This window comes from Sesamum indicum, linkage group LG15, assembly GCF_000512975.1.
Source record: "Sesamum indicum cultivar Zhongzhi No. 13 linkage group LG15, S_indicum_v1.0, whole genome shotgun sequence".
NCBI lineage: Eukaryota > Viridiplantae > Streptophyta > Magnoliopsida > Lamiales > Pedaliaceae > Sesamum > Sesamum indicum.
The window spans coordinates 9,023,693-9,050,460 of record NC_026159.1 but is presented as its reverse complement, the minus strand read 5'-3'; the positions used below and the strand labels follow the sequence as shown (position 1 = coordinate 9,050,460).

The 26,768-nt window shown below is 35.3% G+C and overlaps 3 protein-coding genes across 4 annotated transcripts; 1 reads left to right on the top strand and 2 right to left on the bottom strand.

Moving 5' to 3' along the window:
- LOC105178277 (ATP-dependent RNA helicase DEAH12, chloroplastic) lies at positions 6,179-13,925 on the top strand. The gene is made up of 3 exons (XM_011101726.2): positions 6,179-7,301; positions 8,265-11,406; positions 12,484-13,925. Exons 1-3 carry the CDS (start codon positions 6,399-6,401, stop codon positions 13,695-13,697), a joined length of 5,259 nt encoding a protein of 1,752 aa, XP_011100028.1. The 5' UTR covers positions 6,179-6,398; the 3' UTR covers positions 13,698-13,925.
- LOC105178420 lies at positions 15,124-15,711 on the bottom strand. The gene has a single exon (XM_011101882.1). The coding sequence runs from the start codon at positions 15,709-15,711 to the stop codon at positions 15,124-15,126; it is 588 nt and encodes a 195-aa protein (XP_011100184.1).
- Positions 23,719-26,429, bottom strand: LOC105178276. Of its 2 annotated transcripts, none has more exons than XM_011101724.2 (5): positions 26,059-26,429; positions 25,897-25,983; positions 25,591-25,673; positions 25,261-25,463; positions 23,719-23,967 (listed from the first exon to the last, which is right to left on the bottom strand). In XM_011101724.2, the coding sequence occupies exons 1-5, from the start codon at positions 26,292-26,294 to the stop codon at positions 23,899-23,901; spliced, it is 678 nt and encodes a 225-aa protein (XP_011100026.1). In that variant the 5' UTR covers positions 26,295-26,429; the 3' UTR covers positions 23,719-23,898. The 2 variants fall into 2 exon arrangements, with proteins under 2 accessions (XP_011100026.1, XP_011100027.1); XM_011101725.2 differs by having other exon boundaries at positions 25,897-25,965; positions 26,059-26,424.

Below are 26,768 nucleotides of genomic sequence, written 5' to 3'. Positions count from 1 at the left end.
ATTTTTGTCCTATGATTGCAGCCAAATTACTTTTTTTTGCCCCTAAAAGATTATTAAAATTTTAAATAAAGGGTACTTCGAAATTTTGTCTCTTATCAATCATATAATCCCATATAAATTATTTTTCTATTTGTGAAAAAAAGTTGAAAAGTTGTATCAGAATAAAAAGTGTGTAGTGTTTGTAGAAAATGTGAAAAATAGATAAAACATAAATCGGGTAGTGTTTGTGGAAAAAAGTACTTTTCGTTTAATTTTTTATTTGTGGTAATTTCAGAAGTACAAGTTCGCACGTCAAATACCTTAAAAGTGCTTTTCTTAAGTCAAAAAATTGAAAAACGCTTTTTGAATCTCTCCCGAATACTCCCTAAACAAATTATTAATATTTTAATTTTGGGTTGTCATATATCACCCCCATATTCCATACAACAGAGAAATGAGTCCTTAGAAGTCGTTTATTTTTCTGTGTAGGATAATTGGTTAATAGAGCTCAGTTAAATAAAATGTGAGTTAGGATAATTTAATAAATTCAGTGAAATTTCTATCAGAATGGATAATATGATGAATTAAAATTCCTATAAAGATAAAAACTGAATTGCCCAAATTGCCCTTAACGGCTACATTTTTAAATTTTTGTTCCCACACTCTAGTTGCAAGTACATTGCAGTTAAAATACTCTAGTTCAAACCATTAGCTTTGCTCACAAACGTATGTCCAACAAGAAACAAAAAAAGTAGTTGTCATTTGTACCACTGCATGACATCAAAAAGCCACAACTTAAGGCGTATTTGGTCATTTCCTCTTTGATTTTAGGGACAAAACGGACCTTTCACTGATTGGAAGGAAAAGTGGGCTGTGCTGGATTGGGTCATATGACTTTAAGGGCCTATTTACGACGTGGAAATTGGGCTGACATCAGTCCAGCCCAATGTTTACTTTACCAACAGCTGGCCGACATGAACTACCACAAAGCCCATGCTAGGGATTTGCAATGGCCTTTTACCAAAAAGTCCTCATTCCAGACATTTTTTAACTAGGATTTAGAAATTTCACGTTGATTCGAACTTTTAATTCGAATTTTTCTATTATTAACAATTCTCAAATTTGTGAAATTTATACTTTGCTATGTATGGTAATTTTTTTGTCAATTTTTCTTCCAGACACATTGTCTTTAATATGACATGTGCATTACATGTTATATTTTTAAAGAGAAAGTAAACGGATCGGCTCGAAAATGCGCGAGCGAAAGCACCGTATTAAAAATTAAAATAGCCAAGAAAAATACACATAATAAAATTATTTCTACGACCAACTGCCGATGCATGTTCGGCCCATTGTTCACCCTAGACTTATATGTAGAAGCCCTTTAAAGATAATCCACACCATACCATAACAAGATAGTTTTAATCTCTTTGCTAGAAGTAAGTAAAACTGATTGGAAGATGATGAAAGAGAACTAAACTATCAATTAGGTTCGTTTACTTTGGTTGATTAACCTGTATAAGAAAAATAGTATAGGATAGCGCAATGTTTACTTTGCATGATTGGAGTCCGGTATTAATCACTGTAGAAGTTCAGTAACTCATCCCACCAGTCATGGTGAGATAAGTTATCTCGATTTTAGTAGGCCTTGTGCAATATCATTTTTGTCCTAAAAAATTCACTTCAATTTACTATCATACCCCTTTCTTTTGACTTTATGTCCCATTTCAAAGCATCATTTAGCCATTCCTTCTCTCAACACTTGAAAACCAGCTCCTAAGACGTCATTTTTCTACTCATGGAAACAGCTAGACTTCGAGCAAAGATGGTGAGCCTTTTTGTTTTGTTTAAGATGCAATGACAGAGCTTCCAAATCTGGAAAATAGTGTAAGGTTTAAACCATTATTTTTTGTGAATAGAGAGTTTTTCACCTTGTTTGTGCTTGTTTCCTTGTCTATTTCACCCAATAGTGTAAATGAAAAGTCAGTCATTAGATTTTAAGGCGCCAAGAGAGATGGAGGGCATCAACGCAATTGCTGTAAAAAATTGGACAATATGTCAATTTAACCATCTTATTGGGACTGGGTACTGACCTAAATTATTTAACCCACCTCATGAGGTGGGTTGGATAATGCAAGTAACACACTAAATAAACCAGGGCTGTTGCACAAGCCTTGGCCTTTATATTTCAAGTAAACAAGTGATTAAGTTGTATTAATAGTCTTATGCAACATTGTCAACCAAAGTAAATGGCACCTTTAGATAGTAGAACAAAAAAGTATAGGGGTAAGTGAGAAGGGATTTTTGTGTTATTAATGCCAAATTATTTTGTCAAGGGTGTTTTTGTTAAGTTTTATACTTTAGGGATATAAATGAGACAAAATGCATAGTTCAAGGGTACAAAGTGTATAGACCCTTTATTTTATCCGATCCAAATGGGAGCCCTCGTGATTGGACCCGGGCCAATAAATTTTGAGATAAATACAGTGTAAGATGAATTAGTTTCTCGATCCACCTTTATCAGGCCGTGTAAACAGCCTTTCAAGTATTTGACCTTATTTGCAGACAAGCATTCACCTCTCTTCTTGGTTATGCAAATAGACATTAATATGTATTTTATTTTATTTTTTATGTAAAAATTTTGTAACTCTAAAACTAACATCAACAATTAAATAAAAATATAATAAAGTTTATTTAAACTTAAAATTTCTTAAGAATCAGAAAAGAATATGAAAGAAACTATTATGATAAGATATTAATGCCAATATTTGTGATTCAAATATTGGAGCTTAAAAATTCAATTTGTTTCAAAATTTGATTCAAAAAACGACTATTAAAACAAAAGTTGATATCAAGGAAAATGAAACCTAGTAGAGACTACGTTAGTTGTTGGATAATTATTAAAATTAGAGAGTACTACTAATTTTTAAAAAAATGATGAAGTATTGATAATTATGTCAAATCCAAAAAGAACTTGTTGTAATTTACCCTTTTATAAATAACCATATTATTGTCAGTTCTATCACATTGTTAATAAATAGGTGGAAAAAAAGAGTGCAATGCGTGTACCCATTAGCCTTTTCATTTATAAGCTAAATTTAGTTTTGTTTTTGTGTAAATTTAGTCTCGAACATCTCATATTTGATTTTTTTTTTTTATAAATTTAGTCCTGTATTACAATTTTGATTATAACGACTCATAGTTACAGGATCAAAATGATATTTATTGCAGTATGAAGGAACCAAAATTGTCAATACTCTCCTTAAATAAAAAATAATTATATAACACCTAAATATTAATGTGAAAATTATTACTTTACCCTTACTGAAATTTTTTAAAAAATTAAAAAAAATATTTGAAAAATATAAAAAAGTTAAGTGTGGGTAAAATAAATAATTTATAAGGAATATTACTTCATACTCATATATTAATTTTTAAAAAAATATATTAAATTATAATTCATAATTCAAAAAGAGATCTTGATCAGTTCACAACAAAAATTGAATGAAAATATACTAGAGACTAACGAAACGAACTCGTTGTTAGACGAACGTTAATCAAAGATATTTATAGATTTTCAAATAATAAGTAGATATTTATAATTATATCAAAATCTCAAGAGAGATAGCTTGTTAAATTTCAATATTCAAATATGGGAAAATTATCCGGATATTTAAAATTTTTAGTGAAAAAAATTAAGAAGCGAATCCAAGTAAATCCGACCCGATATATGACCCAGTAATGGTATTCGGATCACTAAGTTACACTTGTACGTTGGGAAGACTGTCCTTTAAAGTGGAAATGGGTTCAGATTTTGTCAGATCAAATAAGAAAAATCAAACCCACGTGAATTTATTTTATTATTATTATTTTATTAAAATATAAGAATTAATGCTCCATTAATCCTTACAACGTGCTTTGTAGGACTATTTGATTCTATAATAAATTCTCCTCAACTTTGACATAATTTAAAAATTCTGTTATTTGAGAAATTATCAATATTTTTGAATTTTAATAGTCATCTAATAATTAGTTTAATCCGTTAAACTATGTTATATTTCTATGAATTTCTTGTAATGGACTGATCAACATGCTCTTGTGGACTATCTATTATAATTTTTTTTTTATTTATTTTTAAAATTTTTCTGAATTTTTTCTATGGACTAAATGGACAAATTTTTAAGGTTTTCCATCAGCCCCATTCGATTTTTTTATTTCTTGAAAATAAGAAAAAAAAAAACACAATAAGGGCAAAATTCGTAATTTCAGGCCTCAGTCCAAAGATTATTTAATTTCGTCAAACATGAGGAGTATGAGTAATTTTTCAAATAACGAAATGGATATTCATAATTATATCAAATTTTAGGAAAATTGTCGTAATTTACCATTGATTCTAACAAATAGTAGGAATTAGGAGACATAAGGGTTTGAGGTGAGTAAATTACAACAAACTCTTCTGAAATTTGCTATAATTATAAATACTCTCTCGTTATTTAAAGTATTATAATTACCCTTTTGAAATTATCAATACCGTAATATATACCCCTTTATGACAACTTATTGTAAGGGGTAATTGTTATGACATTTGCTATTTAACAACCAGAATATGTTGTAATTATTACAAATCTTAAGAGACATCTTGTAATTTACAATTAAATTTATTGGATAGAGAAAGATACATGATCGAGTTATTTAAAAAATAATAAAAAAAGAAAAACAATTATTTGTCGATCTACTTGTCAACTTATCGATATTATCAATTGAATTATTTTATCTTATTAATTTGAATTAATTGTAATGTTATACTATTTTATGATATTAAAAAGTTGATATTATTTTTTTATAATATTTTAAAAAAATAAAGTCACATCATACATACAAATTATAATTTATAATAAATATAAAGTTACAAAAAGAAATATGCTTTTAAATATTTTTTTGTTGTCCTTACTTTTCTTCACACGTTTAAATTATAAAAAACTAAGAGAAAACATTCGAGTATCCGCTTTCAAGTACCCAAGTTTATCGGATTGTGTCCGCTAAAAATATATACTTATGATAAAATTATATACAAGACCTAAAAAGGACCTATTTATAAAAGTTGGTATAATTGAATAAATATGCTCAATAACAAAAAAAAAGAAAAAAGAAAAGGCCTTTGAAAGGTCATAATTTTTTTTATCAAAATGGACGTATCATTCACTCAAAGGACATACTATTTTACTCGAATGGACAAATTGTTTCACCCAACAGACACATCATTTCAACCAACAAACACATCTTTTTGATTGATTAGACACGAATGGATGATGATTGTATCCCATCAACATCATCTTCAAATCATGAGATTGTTGTGCGTCACACTTCTGTTGTTGGATTCTTTCTAAAACGAACACATGTTACAGCAATGATGTTCACTTCACTTAAAAATCGTGACGTTGTTAATTAATTACTCTGTGTCGATCATCCCGATACTCGCCAACTCATTAGTGAGATTTATCGGCTGGATCAATTGATTCTTCTTTGTCTACTCTGACAACTTCTGTTGTTCCTTCCAAGCGAATGACTGTACTTGAAATTAGAACGTCAGTCCAAAATCCAGACCGACAACCACCTGCTAGAACAAAAGCGTATCTTGATGACTACTTTATCCTTATCATGGAACAAAAAAATCAATTCAACAAAACAATCTCCTAAAGTTCCGCGATTCTAACAGTTTAAATTGACCGCTCTAATAACGGACGTATTAATTTCAACTTGAGTACGACCGTTGACATTCAGAATAGATTCACAAAATGACCGCTCAATCTGACAACTCATGAAATATCTGATATCATCTCACAGAGTGATCTTTTTCATTTAATAATTCTTAAAATGACGACACTCCATATTTATATTATTAACTATAAATAAAATAAAATAAATCATTACCATATCTCTCAATTTCTGATCTTTTCCTCTCTTCATATTATTTATCAAATTTAAAACTCACGTGGAAAAAGTATGTTCTAAAATAAATTGATTCAAATTACAATTTATTTATTGTTATAATATCCTAATGGAGTATCCTCCGTGGTGTTCATGTCAAAATTTCAAATTTCAATATACCCACGCCCTCAAATTCCCTTTTCTTTTTTTAATTAAAAAAAGAATTATGGAAATAAAGAATTGAGTATAGAAAGTAGAAACCTGGTCTAGATACACATCGTGTAGACATCTACACAGACAAGAATTCTCGTACTCGCCGCCATATTTTCCTTGCATACGAGACTCTCTCTCTCCCCCCACTCCCCCACACCCGCGGCAGGTTCGCTGAGTTATCATCGCGCAACAAACGGACAGTGTAGGTGACAAACTCTTCTCCCCCGCGCTAGGGTTTTTCAGTATATTCAAGATTTGGCAAAACCTCAGGCTGTACAATGTACAAGCCAAACAGTCCTGCCCCTGACGGGCGTAGTCAGCCGACGCCGGAAACCCATCCCCGTCGTGGGTTCCTTCTGCCCCACCAGTACAAGCACCAAACCCCGGCTTTTCGACGCCCTCCGCATCAACAGCACCACTGGAAACCCCAAGGTACTCCTCACTATCGTGATCGACCCCCGGGTCCATCCCCAGCCCGACCAAACTTCGTCGTGCAGCTGCGATCGGACGCGCAACTCGTAGTGAAAGAGGTGGAGGCCGAGGCTGTGATTCAGAAGCTTGAGTTTCAACCGCAGAAAGTATATGTTGCTGCGTCTAATTATATTTCGGCTACGCTGTTTTATGAGCAGTGGAGTGAGGCTCTGGAGACCATGGTTCAGTTGTGGGAAATGAAATTGAATGATGAAGGGCATAATTTTTGGCCTCTAATTGTTTGTAACATTGATGTGCCCTCTGATAAGGCTGAATTGGACGATCGGTTGAAGGTGCTGTTTTTGGAGAAATTGAAGGGGTTGAAAGAGGGGGATTTGGTGGGGAAGTTGCTGAAGAAATTGGGGAGTGTGGTGGATGAGATTAAGAGGATTTCTGATTCGTTGAAGAGACCACTGAGGTTAGGCACTGCTGATGCGCTGTTGAGGAAAAGGAAAGGTCTGGAGGGTGAGAGAGACTTGATCTTGAACAGGATGCAGGAGTTCAAGAGTGGAGTTAAATGTATTGAAAATTATTTGGAGAATGTGGAAAAGAATGAAGAGCCAGATACTCCAGTTTTTCGCTTTTCCGGTGGAGAGATTGACTGGGGGAGGATTTACAGGTTGATGATGAGGGAATGTAGGAGGCTTGATGATGGATTGCCAATTTATGGCTATCGACAGGACATCCTAAAGCAAATTCATAGCCAACAGGTTGCTTTAACTTATGTAATTTTATTTACCTTACATAGTTGTTTTTAACTGTCTAATCATATTTGACTTTCTAAGAAAAATTGAAAGTTTCATCCATTTTTAGTTTGTTGGTCATGTCATTGATAACTTTGAGAAACGAACTCCGGGTTCAACTAAGTAGCTGCTAGGAATTGGCGAGAGAAGTGCCACATAGTTGGGATTATTTAATACTGAGGGAGAAACTATGTCCTGACCTATGTGTGAAAGGATAGGCCAGAATCCTCATGGTGTAAGTTAGAGATTTTAAGTAATCCTCATGGACAGCATCAACCATGTTATGCTGGGACCTCTTATCTCCTATGGGCAGAATGAAAGACAATCGAAAAGGAACATGAAAGTTGCATCCGTCCTTGGAGTTTTGGTATTAGCAAATGTACTCGATCGACTGGATGCCAAGAGAACATCATTGCATAAAGTGCTTATATAGAGAAATGTTAGTTGGAAAAGTGTAGAAAACGGAAGGTGTAAGTTGAGTATGTTTTAAATTTTTATCCGATTTGGCGGTTCCTTTAATTGCGGTAAAGTTTAAGTCGTCATTCCAGTCCCTGCCTTTCAATGAAAAATTTTATATGTGTTTATCCATTTTGTTTAGTCCTGGCACTGGTTCAAGTTTCTCTTGTGTTCATTTTCGATTGTCATTGTAAAGTATATTAACATTCGTGTTAAATTCACTTTCTTATAGTCATCGAACTATAACTTCTCAGAGGAGTTGCCACTTAACTTCTAATGAAGTAATGTAGGGTCTAGAAAAAGTAAAATTCAGTATAAAGGTTCTATGAATTGTACACTAAGTGTCTTGTAATGAAATCTGGAACCACAGATAAATGCCCATCCCCATTCTGATATGTGTATTTCTTATTGCCTTGAACTCTTTAGTTTACATTGTTTGTATCTATCTGAAAATTTGGGTGAAAATTTTCACAGGTCACGGTGCTGATCGGCGAGACTGGTTCGGGAAAGAGCACACAGTTGGTTCAGTTTCTTGCTGATTCTGAAGTTTCTGGCCAGCAGTCTATTATTTGCACGCAGCCAAGGAAACTCGCCGCCATTTCATTGGCAGAAAGGGTTAAAGAGGAAAGCTGGGGCTGTTATAAAAATACTTCAGTCAGCTGTTGCCCATCATATTCATCTGATCAGGAGTTTCATTCGAAGGTGATATTTATGACTGATCATTGCTTATTGCAGCATTACATGAGTGATAAACAACTTTCTGGGATTTCATGCATTATTGTGGATGAGGCTCATGAAAGAAGCTTAAATACAGATCTCCTTCTGGCTTTGGTCAAGAATCTACTGTGTCAGAGGCCATGTCTCAGGCTTATAATTATGTCCGCAACTGCAGATGCAGACCAGTTTGCTGACTACTTTTTTGGTTGTAGAACTTTGCATGTGGCTGGCAGAAACTTCCCTGTTGACATTAGATACATACCTTGTGAATCTGATGGATCTTCAATTTTAAAATTAATGCCTTCATATGTTCTTGATGTTTTGAGGATGGTAACTGAGATCAACAAAACTGAGGGGGAAGGCACTATACTTGCATTCTTGACCTCACAGATGGAAGTAGAATGGGCTTGTGAGAAGTTTCAAGCTATCTCTGCTATTGCATTGCCTTTACATGGAAAACTTTCTTATGAGGACCAACGTCGGGTATTCCTGACCTATCCAGGAAAGAGAAAAGTTATATTTGCCACCAATGTCGCTGAGACATCATTGACAATCCCAGGCGTCAAGTATGTGGTTGATTCTGGAATGGCAAAAGAGAGTAGATATGAACCAGGTACAGGCATGAATGTTCTCAGGGTTTGCAAGATCAGCCAGAGCTCTGCTAATCAACGAGCTGGTCGTGCTGGGAGAACTGAACCAGGAAAATGTTATAGGCTCTACATGGAAAGTGACTTTGAGTCAATGCTGCCTCATCAGGAACCAGAAATTCGTAAGGTGCATCTCGGTGTAGCAGTTTTGAGAATTCTTGCATTGGGCATCAAGGATGTACGGGAATTTGACTTTGTTGATGCACCTAGTGTTAGTTCTATAGATATGGCTATCAGAAATCTTATCCAATTAGGAGCTATTGTAGTGAAAAATGATGTTATCGAGTTAACTGCAGAAGGGTGGCAGATGGTCAAGTTGGGTATTGAGCCTCGGCTTGGTAAAATAATTCTACAATGCTTCTGCCAGCGCTTGGGTAGGGAGGGTCTTGTTCTTGCTGCTGTAATGGCAAATTCTAGTAGCATCTTTTGCAGAGTTGGTACAGAGGAGGATAAGTTGAAATCTGATTGCCTTAAGGTCCAGTTTTGTCATCCTAATGGTGATCTCTTCACATTGCTTGCAGTTTATAAAGAGTGGGAGGCTGTGCCATGGGAAAAGAGAAATATTTGGTGTTGGGAGAATAGCATTAATGCAAAGTCCTTGAGGAGATGCAAGGACACTGTGCTAGAACTGGAAGCTTGCCTTAAAAATGAACTAAATATCATCGTGCCAAACTATTGGTATTGGAATCCCCAAATATGTTCTGAACATGATAAGAATTTGAAAAATATAATACTCTCTGCACTGGCAGAAAATGTGGCTATGTACTCTGGGTATGATCAGCTTGGTTATGAAGTGGCATTAACGAGGAAACATGTTCAATTGCATCCTTCATGTTCTTTGTTAAATTTTGGTCATAGGCCAGCGTGGGTGGTTTTTGGGGAAATTCTTTCAGTATCCAATGAGTATCTGGTCTGTGTCACTGCATGTGACTTTGAATATTTGTCATTACTTTGTCCTCCTCCAATGTTTGATTTCTTGAACATGGCCAGTCAAAAGTTGCAAAAGAGGATTTTGTCCGGGTTTGGAAGTGTACTGCTAAAAAGGTTTTGTGGGAAATCTAACAGCAATTTGCGCCTTGTTGTTTCAAGTATCAGGGACTCATGTGAGGATGAACGGATAGGTGTGGAAGTTAATGTTGACCTAAATGAGGTACTTCTTTATGCTACTTCAGGAGACATGGAGAAAGTATGTGGTTTAGTGAGGGAAGGCTTGGAGTATGAAAAGAAGTTGTTGGAAAATGAATGCTTGGAGAAGTGCTTATACAATGGAGGACCCACGGTCTTACCCTCAATTGCGCTCTTGGGAGCTGGTGCTGAGATAAAACACCTGGAACTTGAGAAGAGATATTTGACTGTTGACATATTCCATTCAAACATTAATGAGCTCGATGACAAGGAGCTCCTGGTTTTTCTGGAGAAATTTACCTTAGCGCCTGTTTGTGCCTTTATCAAGTTCTCGGGTTTTAATCTAGACAACGAAGAGAAGGGCAAGTGGGGGAGGGTGACATTTCTCACACCTGATGCTGCCAAGAAGGCCGTTGCCTTGGATCAGGTTGAGTTCTGTGGTGGGTCATTGAAGGTAGTTCCTTCTAGAAACATTTGTAGTGGTGACCACAAAATGATGTCATTTCCTGCTCTTAGAGCCAAAATCTTATGGCCTCGTAGGTACAGCAAAGGTGTTGCAATTGTGAAATGTGATGCAAAGGATGTTGCTTTTATTGTCAATGATTTCTCTAATCTAGTAATTGGGGGCAGGCTTGTTTGGTGTCACCCAAGTACAAAGTTTACAGACGGTGTGCTAATTACTGGAATTGACAGGGAACTTTCTGAAGCTGATGTATTTCAGGTGGTAAGTGCAGCAACTAATAGGCGGATCCTTGATTTCTTTCTGGTGAGAGGAAATGCAATAGATAATCCTCCACTTGTTGCTTGTGAAGAAGCAATTCTGCGACAAATTTCTCCCTTTATGCCTAGAAGGAATGCACAGGGTAATAGTGTCCGTGTTCAGGTATTCTCACCAGGACCCAAGGACAGTTTCATGAGAGCAGCAATTACTTTTGATGGAAGTTTGCATTTGGAGGCAGCTAAGGCCTTGGAGCAAATTGACGGGGAAGTATTATCTGGATGTCAGCCGTGGCAGAAAGTACAATGTCAGCAATTGTTTCATAGCTTTGTGTCGTGTCCTGCTCCTGTTTATCTTGTTATTAGTAAACAGCTAGATTCTTTGCTTGCAAGGCTCCGGCGACAAAAGGGTAACTTACATTTTCCTTATGAAGTGGTGTTTCATATTAATTTCTTAGTCATTATTTAAACTTAATGCAGAGCAAAGCATCTGTTAATTTCTTAAAAATCGAACCTTCATCAGACTTCACAAAAATGTTCTTCTAGTAGCATGTTATTTCATATTTCTTTATTTAAATTTGCTTTCTTAGTTTTGAGATACTTTTGACAGAGGTGTAAATTTTCTATGGAGCAAATAAATAATTCTGAACACCGGAAGACCTTCCCTATCGGACAGATATATTCTTAGCTAAACTTACGTCTCTTTTGTTGTCAAATTAATGGAATTAGCTTAGATCTGATAAACTAATATGTTCCAGCAGAGAAGTATCAGGTTGAGATGTGTGAGATGCACCTTGGCTATGTTATGACTAGCTGTCTCCCTGCAAATAAGATATTCATAAACATCTTCTTTTATCTTTTTGCCTGTGTAGTATGTCATTGTTGTGATGGTTTAAAATGTAGACATGATGCTTGTTCTTCTTATTTCTGTTTTATCTTTCTCTCGTTTGGTGGTTTTGTTCTATGGGGAGGTGCTTGCTGTAGCGTTGTCAGGGTGGTGTTGACAAGTCAATCGGTACTTTCTGCAACTTCTGACACTATCTTTTCTCCTCTTTGGAGGTTTGTTTTACGTGGTGGTGTTGGCTGTAGCAGGGTGGTCTTAAAGTTAATTGACATTCTGTGCAACTTATGCACAGACATCAAGAGCCTTCTAATAAACTCTTGTGCCATTTATCTGCATAACACGAAGACCAGACAAACCACCATGTGCTATCTAGCTCTTCATCCTTACTGTTTCAACATGCCTTGTGGCCGACTCCACATTCTTTAAACTAAGTAGCATGTAATAAGTAGGCAGAGAACCTCCCCTTTAGGTTAGTTTTGGTTTTCCTGGTTAGTCTTATGTACCATAATAGCCTTTGTCATATTGTGACAGCAGCTGGTTTTTATGTGACTTGGTATGTGGAAATGCATTTCGTATTATGAAGGTTGAGATGCACTAGTTCCGATGGTTTGTATATACGTGGGTAAATTTTCTACTTTTGCAGGTGTAGAATGTAACCTGGAGAGAAACCAGAATGGTTCTTATCGAGTAAAGATATCTGCCACTGCTACGAAAACTGTGGCAGAGTTGAGAAGACCTCTGGAGCAGCTCATGAAAGGGAAGATTATACAACATCCTGATATAACTCCTGCAGTGCTTCAGATTCTTTTTTCACGAGACGGAGTCATGCTTATGAAATCCATTCAGCGAGAGTCAGGGACCCACATTATTTTTGATAAGCATAACATGGTTTTGAGAGTCTTTGGTTCTCCAGAAAAGATTGATGTTGTACAGGAGAGCCTTGTCAAAGCACTTCTTGCTCTATATGAAGGCAAGCAACTTGAGATCCGACTTCGTAATGGAGTTTTTCCTCCAGATATGATGAAGAGAGTTGTTCAGCATTTTGGACCTGATCTTCATGGGCTTAAAGAGAAGGTGCCTGAGGCGGAGTTATCTTTAAAAGCGAGTCGCCACTGCATATCTATTGTAGGCACCAAAGAATCAAAGCAAAAAGTTGAAGACATAATTAATGATCTTGCACAAACAACTGGACTACATAGTCCATGTAATAATAATGATGCTGCATGTCCTATTTGTTTGTGCGAACTGGAGGACCGTTACATGCTTGAAGGCTGTTGTCACATTTTCTGCCGTTTATGCTTGGTTGAGCAGTGTGAGTCTGCAATCAAAAGTCGCGATAGTTTCCCATTGCAGTGTACAAAAGAGGGTTGCGGGACTCCTATTCTGCTTACCGACTTAAGATCTTTGCTGTCTGGTGAGAAATTAGAGGAGCTTTTTCGGGCTTCCTTGGGTGCATATGTCACAGGTAGTCGGGGCACCTATAGGTTTTGCCCTTCACCCGACTGTCCTTCAGTTTACCGGGCAGCGGATCCTGATGGGCCTGGTGGACTCTTCGTCTGTGGTGCATGCTTTGTGGAGACATGTACTAGGTGCCACCTGGAGTATCATCCATACCTGTCATGCGAGAAGTATCGCGAGTTCAAAAATGATCCAGATTCTTCTCTATTGGAGTGGTGTATGGGAAAAGATAATGTGAAGAAGTGTCCAGGTTGTGGGTTCATAATTGAGAAAGGGGAAGGGTGCAACCACATCGAGTGTCCGTGTGGACACCATGTGTGCTGGGTCTGCTTGGATTTCTTTGCGAGCAGCAATGAATGCTACAGCCATTTGAGGTCTGAACATGCGGCATTTATTTGAGTTTTTATCTAGCAATTTATCATGATTATCTGTATATATACCATTTATCATGTTTTTGGCCCTACACGTTTTCACATTAACGTGCACTTGTGCCTGGTAGAGAGTAGAATTGACCTGCAGTAGGTGCCTTTGTACATATTTGTGGAGAGAACTGAAATACTCCTTGCAATATAGATTGACCAATGCATCTGTGAGCATATGGAAGCCATGTTAGTTGAGTCTGTTTCAGTGCTTGCCTGACTATGATCCTGTTTATGCCTTCTTCTGTGTTGATGTAGTGCTTGAGATATTTTGAGGCCTGTTTAATTATGTTTAACTAGAATTGATGCATGATTGATGAGTTGAAGTATAACTTTCTTGGCCGGAATAATTAGGTTACCTTCACTACTTATATATACATATTTTCCTTCTTTTCCTGTGTTTCTCCTCATTTTTTTGCCCCTTCCCTGTTGAAATGCACGGCTGCAGCATACGTCACAACCAAGATGTAGACTGATGAAGCTGCTGATGACAACACTTGGTTGAAGTCGTGGTTTGATATATAACGTTTTTTCTCTTTAGCTTGTTACGTTTCATTTAGTTGAACCAGCACACTTGGCTGCTGACTCGTTAGGAGTGGTTAGCATCCGTTAGGTAGTTAGCTGGATATTTTTCCTTTCCTCTCCAGACCAACCCATTGCCGGTGTGCAAAGAGCCGCAACGACTCTTATACCATCAGGTTCGAGAGCGCCTCCTCGCACACGGCCGTGAATTCCCTGTGTAGTATGTCATTGTAAAGGGTAGTTGCTTACTTTCTCTTGAGATTTTTTCCTTCACAGAAATTAAATTGCTGCTGGGCCTTGGTCAGTTTCTGTACGACTTTATTTGCAGATTCCTTCATTCCCCACAACCCTCTACCACTGCTGCCGCCATTTTGACCGTTGTCCTCCTCCATTTGCCGCCCCAATCCAGAAACTCAACGCCACCTTTACACCACACCCCTAATCATATATAGAGAGAAGAAACAACAGTTATATTTGTCTACCCTTTCATTTGAATAAGGATCCACCACCAAGGAGAATTGTGATTAATGTACCAGGAAAATCATGCACTGTTGTTACTCTAAAACGACAAGTATCAAAAGTTGATTATCTAAGTACAGAGGGTAACGCGGTGGGTTCGGGGCGGTTTGGCCTGACCCAAGATCCGCCCCCGGGTCAGTTTGGTCTAGACAATTAGAACCTTTCCTTAGATTTTTGTTCTGATTATTTAGACCTGATACTAAGCCATTCTAATTGGGTCCAGAATGGGGACCTGAACCCACCCCATGCGGACCTGTCCCAGCCGTTGTCCGTCCCAATTGCCATCCCTATTATCTACTGCGTTCCAGAATGCTATTCAAATTAAGTTATCTTGTATTTCTAGCAAGATATAAGGTTACAGAAAATCAGAAAAGATATCTGCAACCAAATGCCAAACCCATCCCAGCAACAGCCAAACAGAACACTATAACTGCACGCCATTTCTTGCTGCTGCTACCCTCCTCCTCATCTTCCCCTCTCAGCAAATTCTCCCCACGGTTCAACACAGAATCGCCCCTCTTCCTGCCATTCTCTTGCAGCTGTCTTTGCAACTTGGAAACTTGCAACTCCAGCAGACCAACCCATTGCCGGTGTGCAAAGAGCCGCAATGACTCTTGTACCATCAGGTTCGAGAGCGCCTCCTTCTCCTTGCACACGGCCGTGAATTCCCTCTCCGCCTCTCTTGCTCGTGTCTGTGATAACCGCAGCGCCCTCAAAAGCTCCAACTTGTCCTTTTCCAAGCAATCTTGGCCTCCCACCACATTGTAGATTTTGCTTACTGATGAAAGAAATGCATCGTCGGGCGCTGTAAAAAGCTTGACGGGAGGAGGTAAATCGCAGTTCTGCATCAGGTTGAGTACAGGTCTGGGAGAAACAGCACAACCCATATCTCTCTCCATTCTGTCAAGATCCCTGGGCTTAGACCTCTGATTTGCTGGTCTCCAGGCAGCCATTTCCCTGGGATTTGAAGCTGTTCTTGGCTATCTTGGTCTGCCTTGAAAGAGGATATTTTGTCTAAGTTTTCGGAGTCCATGGACGGTGAGAGATAGTAGTTGTTGGATTCGTATATCTATCCTTATCTTACAATTAAAAAAGAAATAAATGGGGATTGCTTGGCTGATTTAGGTGTTTAGAGAAGAAAAGTCCTTTTCTTGAGGGAATAAGCAAAGAGAAATTGGTGCAACTTCTTGCTGCTGGATTTACTTCAAAGGAAAGAAATGGCTTCCGGGGAAGGAATGGAATTTTCGTAAAATAAAAGCGTTAATTATACTTAGATCTCACTAAAAATATGAAGTTATATTTTTTTAATTTTTTTTAAAATTATACTTTCATATCCTTCAAAAATTTTCTATTTCCAATTGTATCATTTGTTTTAGGATTTGGACAAAAGCTACCAGCGTCAACAAAAAAAATTAAATAAACTTTTAATTTTACTTATCATTCAATGTTTTGCATAATTTATTGACAAGTATACTGTACTGATACTTTTATACTAAAGTTAAATGTAATATATAGAAAGTCAAGAAGGTGTAATTGTATAAAATATAGTTCACGAGCTGTTGCTATTGGAGAAAAAGTAGTCGTTGGATGAAAAAACTAGGCACAATGTTAATAATCTATAGGGTTATTGCACTTAGACCCCTTTTGAAAATGCGAAATTACATTTTTCTCAAAGAAGTTTTGAAACTATAATTACACTCCCTTCAAAAATTCTCCGTTACGCCCGACCCTCTTCTGTTGGGGTTCCAACAAAAAATGCTAACATTATCAAAAAGAAGTTACAAACTTTTAATTTTGCCCATCATTTAATAGTTTTAAATATATTTTTGTATTTATAAAAGAATAAATGTAATATATATAGATTGAGGTTAACATCTTTACACTTTTCCTCTTATATGTACAAATATATTACATAGAATGTTAAATGAGGGGTACAATGAAAAATTTATATAATATTTTTGCTAACGTTAGTATTGTCGAAATCCTAACGAAATAGAATCAGGTCTAAACAATGAATTTTTGTATAATTTTAATATTTTTTTTTAAAAAAATATAATTTCACATTTTTAAAGAGTAACTCTAATTTATACGGATTGTTGAGTAAGACATAATGCAAGGGATACGGATATAAACTAAGAATTTTTGGAATTTTGTGCAAATATATTTTAAACTTTTTTTGGGAAAAAGTGTAATTTTATATTTTTATACGGGTGCGACTCTAATTAACCCAATATGAAATTAACGAGTTTTAGAAATGGGAGATTTACAGATAATTTAGAGCAGGCTGCAGATTCTAAGCTGTTGACCTTTGCATCCCGTTTACATGCAATTGAATTTACATTCACTCTATTTCTAAGACTTAAAATGAAAAAAGAATCAAAGGAAGTTTACAAAATACTGTGGTTGCTAGTGATCTCATCTCCGCTCATGTTAGTGAGAAAGAAATGAGATGAAATAGTTTTGACTGAGATGATAATTCCTTCTTTTTGAGTATGTCATTGAATATGGAATAAAAATGCACTGATGATAGTTGACGTGATGTGTAAAATTTTTTAGGGTAAATTAGAATGAGCTCTCTTGCAATTTGATATCATTATAAATATCATCTTGTTGTTTGAAAAAATTACCAATACCCCATAAACTTAATCGCTGTCCAATAATTAGCCCATCCATTAGTCTTTATTAGATTATCATCCATTTCTTGTGGTGAATTGATCGGAATGCCCTTGTGGGTTATGAATTATAGTTTTACTTGATTTTTCTTTAACTGTTCCAGAATCTTTTATCGCCTCTTCTGTTTTCTTTTTAGAATTAGAATTTTTTGATTTTAAAAGGGCAAAATTGACAATTTTAGATCTCAATTCAAGGATTGCATACTTTCATCAAATATTAGGGGAAAATTGGCAATTTTTTAATAACAAAGGGTCATGTCAAGAAAGCTCGTTGTAATTTAACCAAGTTTTTAAGATAATAAAAAGAGAATAATGATTATAATTGTCGCTACATGTTTTTCTTAAGAGAAGTGAATTATTTTTGATATATATATATATATATATATATATTTTAATAAAATTACAGCTATATCTTCTGAAGCAATAGTTGGAATTACAACTACACCCCATATTCAAATGCAAAACTTACTAAACATTACACTTACACCCTTCAGGAGGTATAGTGATAATTTTGTAAAACGCAGGAGGTGTTTGTGTAATTTGACATAACCTTAAGGGGTGTCAATATAATTTACTCAAAGATTTAAGTGTTACACCACTATTATAGTACGTGGAGAAAATGATAAACTCAGTGTAATCTTTAACATTATAAGCAAAAGATAGGGTTACGGATTTGAAATTCTTGATTAGGTTCGGTAAATTACTGGAAAACCAATCTTTTTTCCAAAAAAAATAATAAACTCTTATTTTTATTATATTTATATTTAAAAAATAAATCTATATATATATATATATAACATTTAAAAAAATTCGATATTCAATTCGATACAATTAACTGATATCCAAAATCAAAATAGAATCAATATCGAATAAATCTTTTTCTTTTTTTTTAAATCAAATATCGAATTGAAATTTCGATTTGAATCGAAATTTTGCACATCCTTACTTATATTTGACTATTGAATATTCGTATATTCTGAAATCCAAACATAGCATCGCATTTTTTGTAGAGGATTTGTTGGAAAAATGAAAGACTGTGCCGTGGAGAACCACTGCCTTGAAGATGAAATTTCGGTATTACCATGGTGCAGTAGTATAAACCGATCGCTCCCCAAGGGTAATACAGCTATAACTCTCTTACAAGCGCACTCGTTAAAGAAAGCTTGGAACAGCGAACAAAAACACTCAGAAGGGAAGGAGAGAAAACAGTGAAAGAAAGCAATTGAATTGTTCTCGAAAATGTTGGTGTGTAAAATGAAATAAGCTCGAGCCTATTTATAGAAGCATACCTTGGTTGCTGGAAAAAATGGGACTCTATCCCATCCACACATTTGCCAACGGATTTATTGATATTAGGAGCAAAAAATTGGATTTTAGGAGTCTAGGTGATTTAGGAGTCCAAAAATTAGTCATTCCCAATATTCCCCCACAAATGACTTATGTAGATGAAGAATATGATTTCTGAGTGAAAGAATAAATATACTTAAGCATTAATATCTTTCGATTGAATTAACGCGTCGTGAAGTCAGGCAATCAAATTGGCTAACGAGAGTGATATGACTCTTGAACCTTCGATAGCTCAAATTGAGACCCCCACGATCACGTATGAATTCCTTAGTGTTTGTTGTTCCGCGATAAAGTTTCAAGTGCTATTAATGGCGTTGCGCTTATACCTTGGCTCCTAATGAGTGCTCTATAAAGAACTTTCATTTTTCTTTCATATAAGACGGCCCACCTCCACATTCTCTAAATAGCTTCATCAAGTCTTATAGACCACTAAGCAAATGAGCTATGAGGCTATCTTCCTGAACAAAGTCAGGGTTCTCCATCAAGTCCTTATTAGGACAACACGAACACAGGGCTATGGATTATATGATCATTACCATATTTCATCAATCAAGGGGTTTTAGCCCCATTGCTCTCAAAGACTAAAAAATAATTCTCCTGGTAAGTCCTTTTGTGAGAGGATCTGACAAGTTCCTCTTGGACCTCACATAATTCAAGGAGATTATCCCAATTCTTAGAAGTTCTTTTACTGCTTCATGTCTGGTACGAATATGTCTCCTTTTGCCATTGTAAGCATAGTTCTTGGTAATTCCAATAACAACTTGGGAGTCACATTGTAGAGACACTGGCACAATTGACCCCCACAAAGGCACATCTCCCAATAAGTTTCTTAGCCACTCTGCTTCTTGACCTGCTAATTCAAGAGCTATAAATTCAGATTCCATAGTAGAGCGAGCTATACAAGTTTGTTTTGCAGATTTCCAGAAAATAGCTCCCCCACCCAAAGTAAAAACGAATATACTAGTTGAGCTTACTTCATCATTATCGGTAACCCTATTTGCATCACAAAATCCTTTTAACACTGTGGAAAAGTTATTAAATTGCAGGCTCAAGTTTATAGTCCCCTTTAGATATCTCAACAAGTAACATAGTGCATTCCAATGTTCATTATTCGGATTATGGGTATACCGACTTAGTCTACTCATAGCGTAAGCTACGTCAGGTCTGGTGTAGTTCATGAGAAACATAGCACTCCTTATAATTTTTGCATTTCAGCTTGTGACACATTATCACCTTTATTCTTTTTGAGACATACACTCGGGTCATAGGGTATTTTGACTGGTATCTCATCTTGACCACCGAACTTGTCCAAAATTTTTTTTATATAGCGGGACTGAAAAAGAGAGAACCCATTTTCAGTTTTTCTAATCTTCATGCCTAGGATTACATCAACTTATCCTAGATCTTTCATGTCAAATTGTGCTGATAAGAATCTTTTGGTTTCCTCAATTATTTTTATGTTGTTACCAAAAATCAGCATATCATCGACATATATGCATATAATAACACATTCTGTCCCAAACAATTTTGAGTATGCACATGTTTCTGATACATTTGTTTTGTATCCATTAGTTTTTAAAGTATGATCAAAGTTTCCATACCATTATTTGGGTGCTTGTTTTAATCCATATAGTGATTTTCTAAGTTTACAAACTTTATTTTTTTGGCTAGGTACCATATACCCTCTAGTTGTTCCCTATATATTTCTTTTTCAAGTCTCCATTCAGGAGGCTGTTTTTACATCTATTTGATGGATTATTAAGCTAAGAATAGCTGATACCCCAACTAGAGTTCTAATGGTTGCAATTTTTGTCACAAGTGAATATGTGTCAAAATAGTCTATGGCTTTCTTTTGTGTAATCCACAACCACTAATCGTGCCTTAAATTTGTCTATTGACCCATCTGGTTTCATTTTTTCTTGAAGACACATTTGCATTTTATAGCTTACTTCCTATAGGCAAATCCACTAAATCCCAAGTATGATTTAACATTATAGAATCTAGTTCATTCTAATGGCTTCCTTCCAGAAACTAGAGTTTATAGAGGTTATTGCTTCCATATATGTCTTAGGATCATCTTCAACTAAAAACATTGAAACAAAGTCTTCATTTATCTTTTCTTGGTCTTCCGTTAGGAAAGCAATTAGAAAGTCTGGTCCAAAACTATGTTCAGTTTTTTGTCTTTTACTTCTTCTAGGTTCATTCACAATAGAATTAGCAGAAGTTAACAAAAGTTTATTGCTTGATAAGGCGTGTCCGTTCTAGAAGTTTTAATTAATGGAAGAGCTAGTTCAAAAAATTCAGCATCTCTTGATTCACAAAGAGAGTTATCATTTAAACACATGAATCTATATGCGGCATTATGTTGGGCATATCCAATAAACACAGTCAAAGGTTTTAGGTCCTATATTTGTTTTGTTAAATTCTGGATATGCTACTTTAACTAGACAACCCCACACCTTAAGAAGTTTAAAGTTAGGAGCAAAGCCTTTTCATAATTCATAAGGGGTTTTATTCAATTTTTTATGTGGAACTCTATTAAGGATATAGCATGCAGATAAAGCTGCTTCCCCCCACATATTATCAGGCATACCTGAGTTTAAAAGTATAGCATTCATTATTTCTTTCAGAGTTCTATTTTTTCGTTCGACTATGCCATTTTGTTGAGGTGTATAAGGTGCAGACATTTCATGGATTATTCCATTAATCTCACAAAATTCTTTTAAGAATTTAGTGTTGTATTCTCCACCTTTATCAGATCTAAGTCTTTTAATCTTCTTATCTAATTGATTTTCAACTTCAACCTTAAATTTCAAAAACATTTAAGCAACCTCATCTTTTGATTTTAATAGATAAATCAGTGTATCTAGAAAAAGCATCAACGAAGGAGATATAATATTTTTTTACCCTTACTTAATGTGTTTTTGAAATCAGCTAGATCCGAGTGGATTAATTCTAGTAATTCAATACTTCTAGATGTGATGGGTTTAAAAGGTTTCTTTACGTATTTTGCCTCTACACAGACTCCACATTTATAACATCCATTTGTGTAAGAAATAATTATAAAATTCATAGTTTTCAACTTTTTAATAGAGGAATAGTTTACATATCCTAATCTACCATGCCAAATATCAACAGATTCCATCAAATCAACAAAACTGGAAGAAATTTTATTAATGGCAGTGGAAACAGTGTTCAGAGCAAATAAACCATCAGATAAGTATCCCTTTCCTACAAAGTCATTATTTCTAGTGATTATAACCTTATCAAATTCTAACACAATTTTCAAGCCAACTTTATTCAATAAACTACCAGAAATTAGATTTCTACGTAAAGAAGGCACATATAGTACGTCATTCAAAGCAAGTGTTTTGCCAGAAGTAAGTTTAAGGAAGATCTTTCCTTTACCCAAGACTCCGGCGGCTGTTGAGTTCCTCATGAAGACACACTCACTGTCTGTTGCGTCACTAAGTTCATGGAATAGGGTTTTGTTGGAGCAGAAATGCCTGGACGCGCCAGTGTCTAGTATCCAGTCTTCTTTGTTCTCTACCAGGTTGGCTTCTACAACTACCGCTGCGATGATCTCATCATTTTCAGCTAGGTTGACTTGTGGAGTAGAATTAGTGGTTGGTTTTTGATTTGCCTTCTGTTGATCCTTTCTTTGGTAGCACTGGTACGCTTTATGTCCTAGTCTCCCATAGCACTAGCACGATATTTTATTCTTTTGGATCTTGTCATCAGGTCCTTTGAACGTCTTGTGTTGATTATTCTTTTGAAATTTTTTTCCTTTATTCTGGTGAAATATATTTTTAGATCCAGCAGACTCAACAACCAACTTTAACTAAAAGAGAAGAGAGAGAAGTTTCCTTATCTTTTAGGCGATTTGCTTCTTCCGTTCTCATATGGCTGATTAATTATTGAAGTGTTAGATCCCTTTTCTTGTGCTTCAAATGGTTGCAATATTCACTCCAAGTAGGAGAGAATTTTTCCAGTAGTACGTTAGCTTGTAAATTCACACATTTTCATGCCCTCACTTAGCACTTAAGTCACCAGGTTCTCGTACTCATGAATTTGGTCCATTGTAGACTTCTCATCGATCATTTGAAATTGAAGCCATTTATTGACGACGTACTTTTTCCTTCCAGTGTCATCACCTCCGTATCTTGCCTCCATTTTAGTCCAGATTTCTTTCGCACTCTAATAGTTGACAAATAAATCGAACAGAGAATTATTTATATGATTAAGCAGGTGACCTCTTACAGTTTTATTGTCTCTGTCGTATTTCAGTTTTGCCTCATCCTCAGATTTTGTGCTTGTCCCTTCTGTGGGGATCGCCTCTGCAGTAATGGCAAGAGTGGAGATTTCTGTTGGAGTTTCTGGTGGATTCTGGAACAACACATAATCCACGTCCAATTGTTCGAAAAATATGAGCAACTTTTGTGACCATCGTTTATAGTTGGTCCCATCAAGTGGCTCTAGTTTGGAAGGTCAGACAGTATTTTAGCAATTGGAACAACCATTATAACAATAATTTCACTTTCAACTGTTTGAAAAATGAAAGACTGTGCTGTGGAGAACCACTGCCTTGAAAGCAAAATTTTGATACTACCGTGGTCCAGATAATATAAATCGATCGCTCCTCAAGGTTAACACAGCTATAACTCTCTTACATATTGCACTCGTGGAAGAGAGTTTGGAACAACGAAAAAAAATTACTCAGAAGAGAAGGAGAGAAAGCAGTGAAAGAAAGCAGACATAATTGTTCTTGAAAATGTCGGTGTGTAAAATAAAATGATCTTGAGCCTATTTATAGAAACATACCTTGGTTGTTGGAAAAAATGGGACTCTATCCCATCCATACATTTGCCAATGGTTTTATTAATATTAGGAGCAAAAAATTGGATTTTAAGAGTCTAGATGATTTAAGAGTTCAAAAATTAGTCATTCCCAACAGGACTCACGGGTTTTTATATAATAATCAGAATATTTATTAACAAGTGCGATTAATATCTAATGTGAAAAGTCGCAATCAATGGTATATCGACTTATTAAGGTAATGGACGCAAACTAACTGAAAAATAAGAAAGAAGAAACTGTTAATCATATTCTCTTCTTGTACGGCTACTTTTTAGCTTGAGCTTTACCATTTTTAATCATCGTCTCCTCCATCTGTTGTTCCGCATCTTTTACCTGCGATTACAATAAACAACAATCTCACGATCTATGATCTATGAATACGGACAAAATATAATATTATTTAAAAAATATAATTTTTTACTATTGTTAATTATTGTAGGTGAATTTAAAAATCGATGGCGGATATCAATTAATTATGACTGCGCAATGGCTATTAGCCGTTGTTTTTGCAAGCGAGGCCGAAAAATATTTGGTACAACTAGAAACTGTGGTAAATATTTTAGCCATAGGAAAAACCATACTGAACTTTGATTAACCGTAGTTAAAACTTAAGTTTTGCCATCAATTTTATCTGATCATGGTAGATACTATTGATTTACTATAATTTTTAAGTTGTCGTGATTTATAAAATAGGAAGTAATTAATTTTTTTGTAATGTATAGAAAATTTTGAAAACTTAAGATACATGATACTGGCTCCATGATGTATAATATATATTATCATTAAATTAAAATATGCAATATGACAATATCAAGATATATAACGAGAAGAAGGAAAGATAAAAATTTAACATTAAGATAAAATATTAAGCATGTCTTATATCTACGTTTTGAATAAAAATATACGACTTAAAATATATACATAATTAGTTCATTTATAAAGTAAATAATTATCGATCTTCAATTAAAATATGCAGTGATAAGTTTTTAATTATCCAAATGAGTTAAAGTATTATGACCATTTCGAGATTCTTTAGTAATTCCATCAATTAATAAAACACACTCCAATTTCTAGTTCATTAAGCTAGAGATTTAAATTGATGGAGAAGAGATTGAATGAAAGAAAGAAATGGAAGAGAAATTGAAGAAAACAAAAAAGAGAAAGCAAGAAGGGGAAAGAAAGAAAAAATTTTATTAAAATAAAATTAAATGAAAATTTATATATTTACTTCCAATTGACGTATTAATAACTTATTACATGTCAAAACTTCAAAAGTACTAAATGTAATTTTGCAAACTATAGAGGTCAACATATAATTATACCAAATCTTATTGGACGGTGCTATAACTATCCCTATATTATCTTCTCAAAGTAGTAAATGAAAATTCATAGCATCATATGGAAGGGGCAATTTTTGGTGCTATATATATATATTACGTATCGATTTATTTTTTTAGTTTTATTTTTTTTTATGTATTTTTCTTCATATTGTAAAAGACTTGGATCTTTTATTTCATTTTGATATTTTATGTCATATTTTTGCATAAAAAAATTAGAAATAAAAACCCCGAAAAACGAAAATGAAATTTTTCAACGAGCACATATAGTTGAGATTAATTATAGTACCTTGTGAACAACATCTTGGGCGTTTTTGGCTTCAAGAACTGCCTTCTTAGCTAGATCGTCAAGCGATTCGAGCGCTTCCTTGATCTGGGAATCTCCGGGGAGCTTCTCCTCCACCTCCTCCACGATCTTCTCCGCCTCCTCAGCCACCTCCTCCACCACTTCCGTCACATGCTCCACTGTCTCTATGGCTTTGTCGATCTTGCCTAAAATCGTACGTTAGACAACGTTAAGAACATTAATTTTGAGTGTGTCATATGTATGTAAGCCAAAACGCTTATTGACTCCATTAGAACATGTAACAAGATTGCTGGAAATTGATGTTGTCTTAACTTTTAAGGTTTAAGAAGAGCCCTCCTTTGTACCCAAGTGCTGGTAGAATCACTGTCAGCAGCAATCCCAACAACCATTTTTGCCTGCAAACCATTAACCATTGAATTTTTTTCATTTCTCCGATCAGTTGATTTCATTGGTCAGGCGAACATGTAATTTTAAGTTAAATCGAGGTAAAAAAGAATTTATGACTTTATACTTCTCACACAATATGATTGAAAATAAAATAAATACATGAACTATGTGTATCATTAACATTCTCTTAATCTTTGATTCGAGTTGAAAAGGGTACGCAGTTAAAAATACCATGAAGAGGGGGGATTGTTTGGTGAAGCTGAGGCCTTGATTTTGAAGTTGCCCGATTTAGGTATACCCCTATAACATGGTCGATATCTGTGATCTCAGTGAGCCAAACACACCATTATCAACATAGGAGTAGTATTAGGTCGAAAAGATTGATCAACTTACATAAAAATTCCATATTTGGGCCTGAATGCCAAGAAACATCGAGCTCGATCGATCTTTAGTTCACTTTTAATCATCGTTGAGACGACGTTGGACGTAATCGTTTCTTCTTTCTTGCAACCTTTGCCATGGTAGCTGATCAAGTGGTAGCTTGAGGAGGAATTTGTGGTTTGAGTAGACATCATTGATGATATTGCAAGAAAATTCCGACAGTTGATTCCCTCTCCTTTTGAATGCATGTAATAAAATTATAAAAGTGTTGAAACGAAGGCGAGGAAGTTATTTGTGTTCAATAATTGAGATGGGACATTGTAAGTGTGGAAGAACACTCAGAATTTATTATTTGTATGAGAAGCACACATGTATTTGGTGTGGAGTTTGATTCATTAAGGTGGTTGTCGGGGGACCAATTCTTTCTAGCATTGATCATGTGTAGGGCCTAAATAAGGTCATATGATTAGGTGAAGAAATAAAAAAATTAATGGCCTTGATTATTATAAAACATGATAATAGGTCTGTAAATAGGCGGGGTGTTACTTATATTCAGACTTATTATAATAGTCGATGCTTTGATTTAGACCCATAATTTTATATTAGATTTAGACACGAATTCATACCCACTGAGATAAGTAGGTAAGATCTAGACCCTAAAATACTTGTGGTATGGGTATTAGATGAGTAAAAATCTAATACTCTAAAATTCATAAACATTC

Coding starts and splice junctions, on each gene's coding strand:
- LOC105178277 (XM_011101726.2), top strand. CDS start 6,399: ATGTACAAGCCAAACAGTCCTGCCCCTGACGGGCGTAGTCAGCCGACG. Junction 7,302..8,264: donor AGCAAATTCATAGCCAACAG/GTTGCTTTAACT, acceptor AAATTTTCACAG/GTCACGGTGCTGATCGGCGA. Junction 11,407..12,483: donor AAGGCTCCGGCGACAAAAGG/GTAACTTACATT, acceptor CTACTTTTGCAG/GTGTAGAATGTAACCTGGAG.
- LOC105178420 (XM_011101882.1), bottom strand. CDS start 15,711: ATGGCTGCCTGGAGACCAGCAAATCAGAGGTCTAAGCCCAGGGATCTT.
- LOC105178276 (XM_011101724.2), bottom strand. CDS start 26,294: ATGCATTCAAAAGGAGAGGGAATCAACTGTCGGAATTTTCTTGCAATA. Junction 25,984..26,058: donor CCCAAATATGGAATTTTTAT/GTAAGTTGATCA, acceptor CTGAGATCACAG/ATATCGACCATGTTATAGGG. Junction 23,968..25,260: donor CCCAAGATGTTGTTCACAAG/GTACTATAATTA, acceptor TTGTAATCGCAG/GTAAAAGATGCGGAACAACA.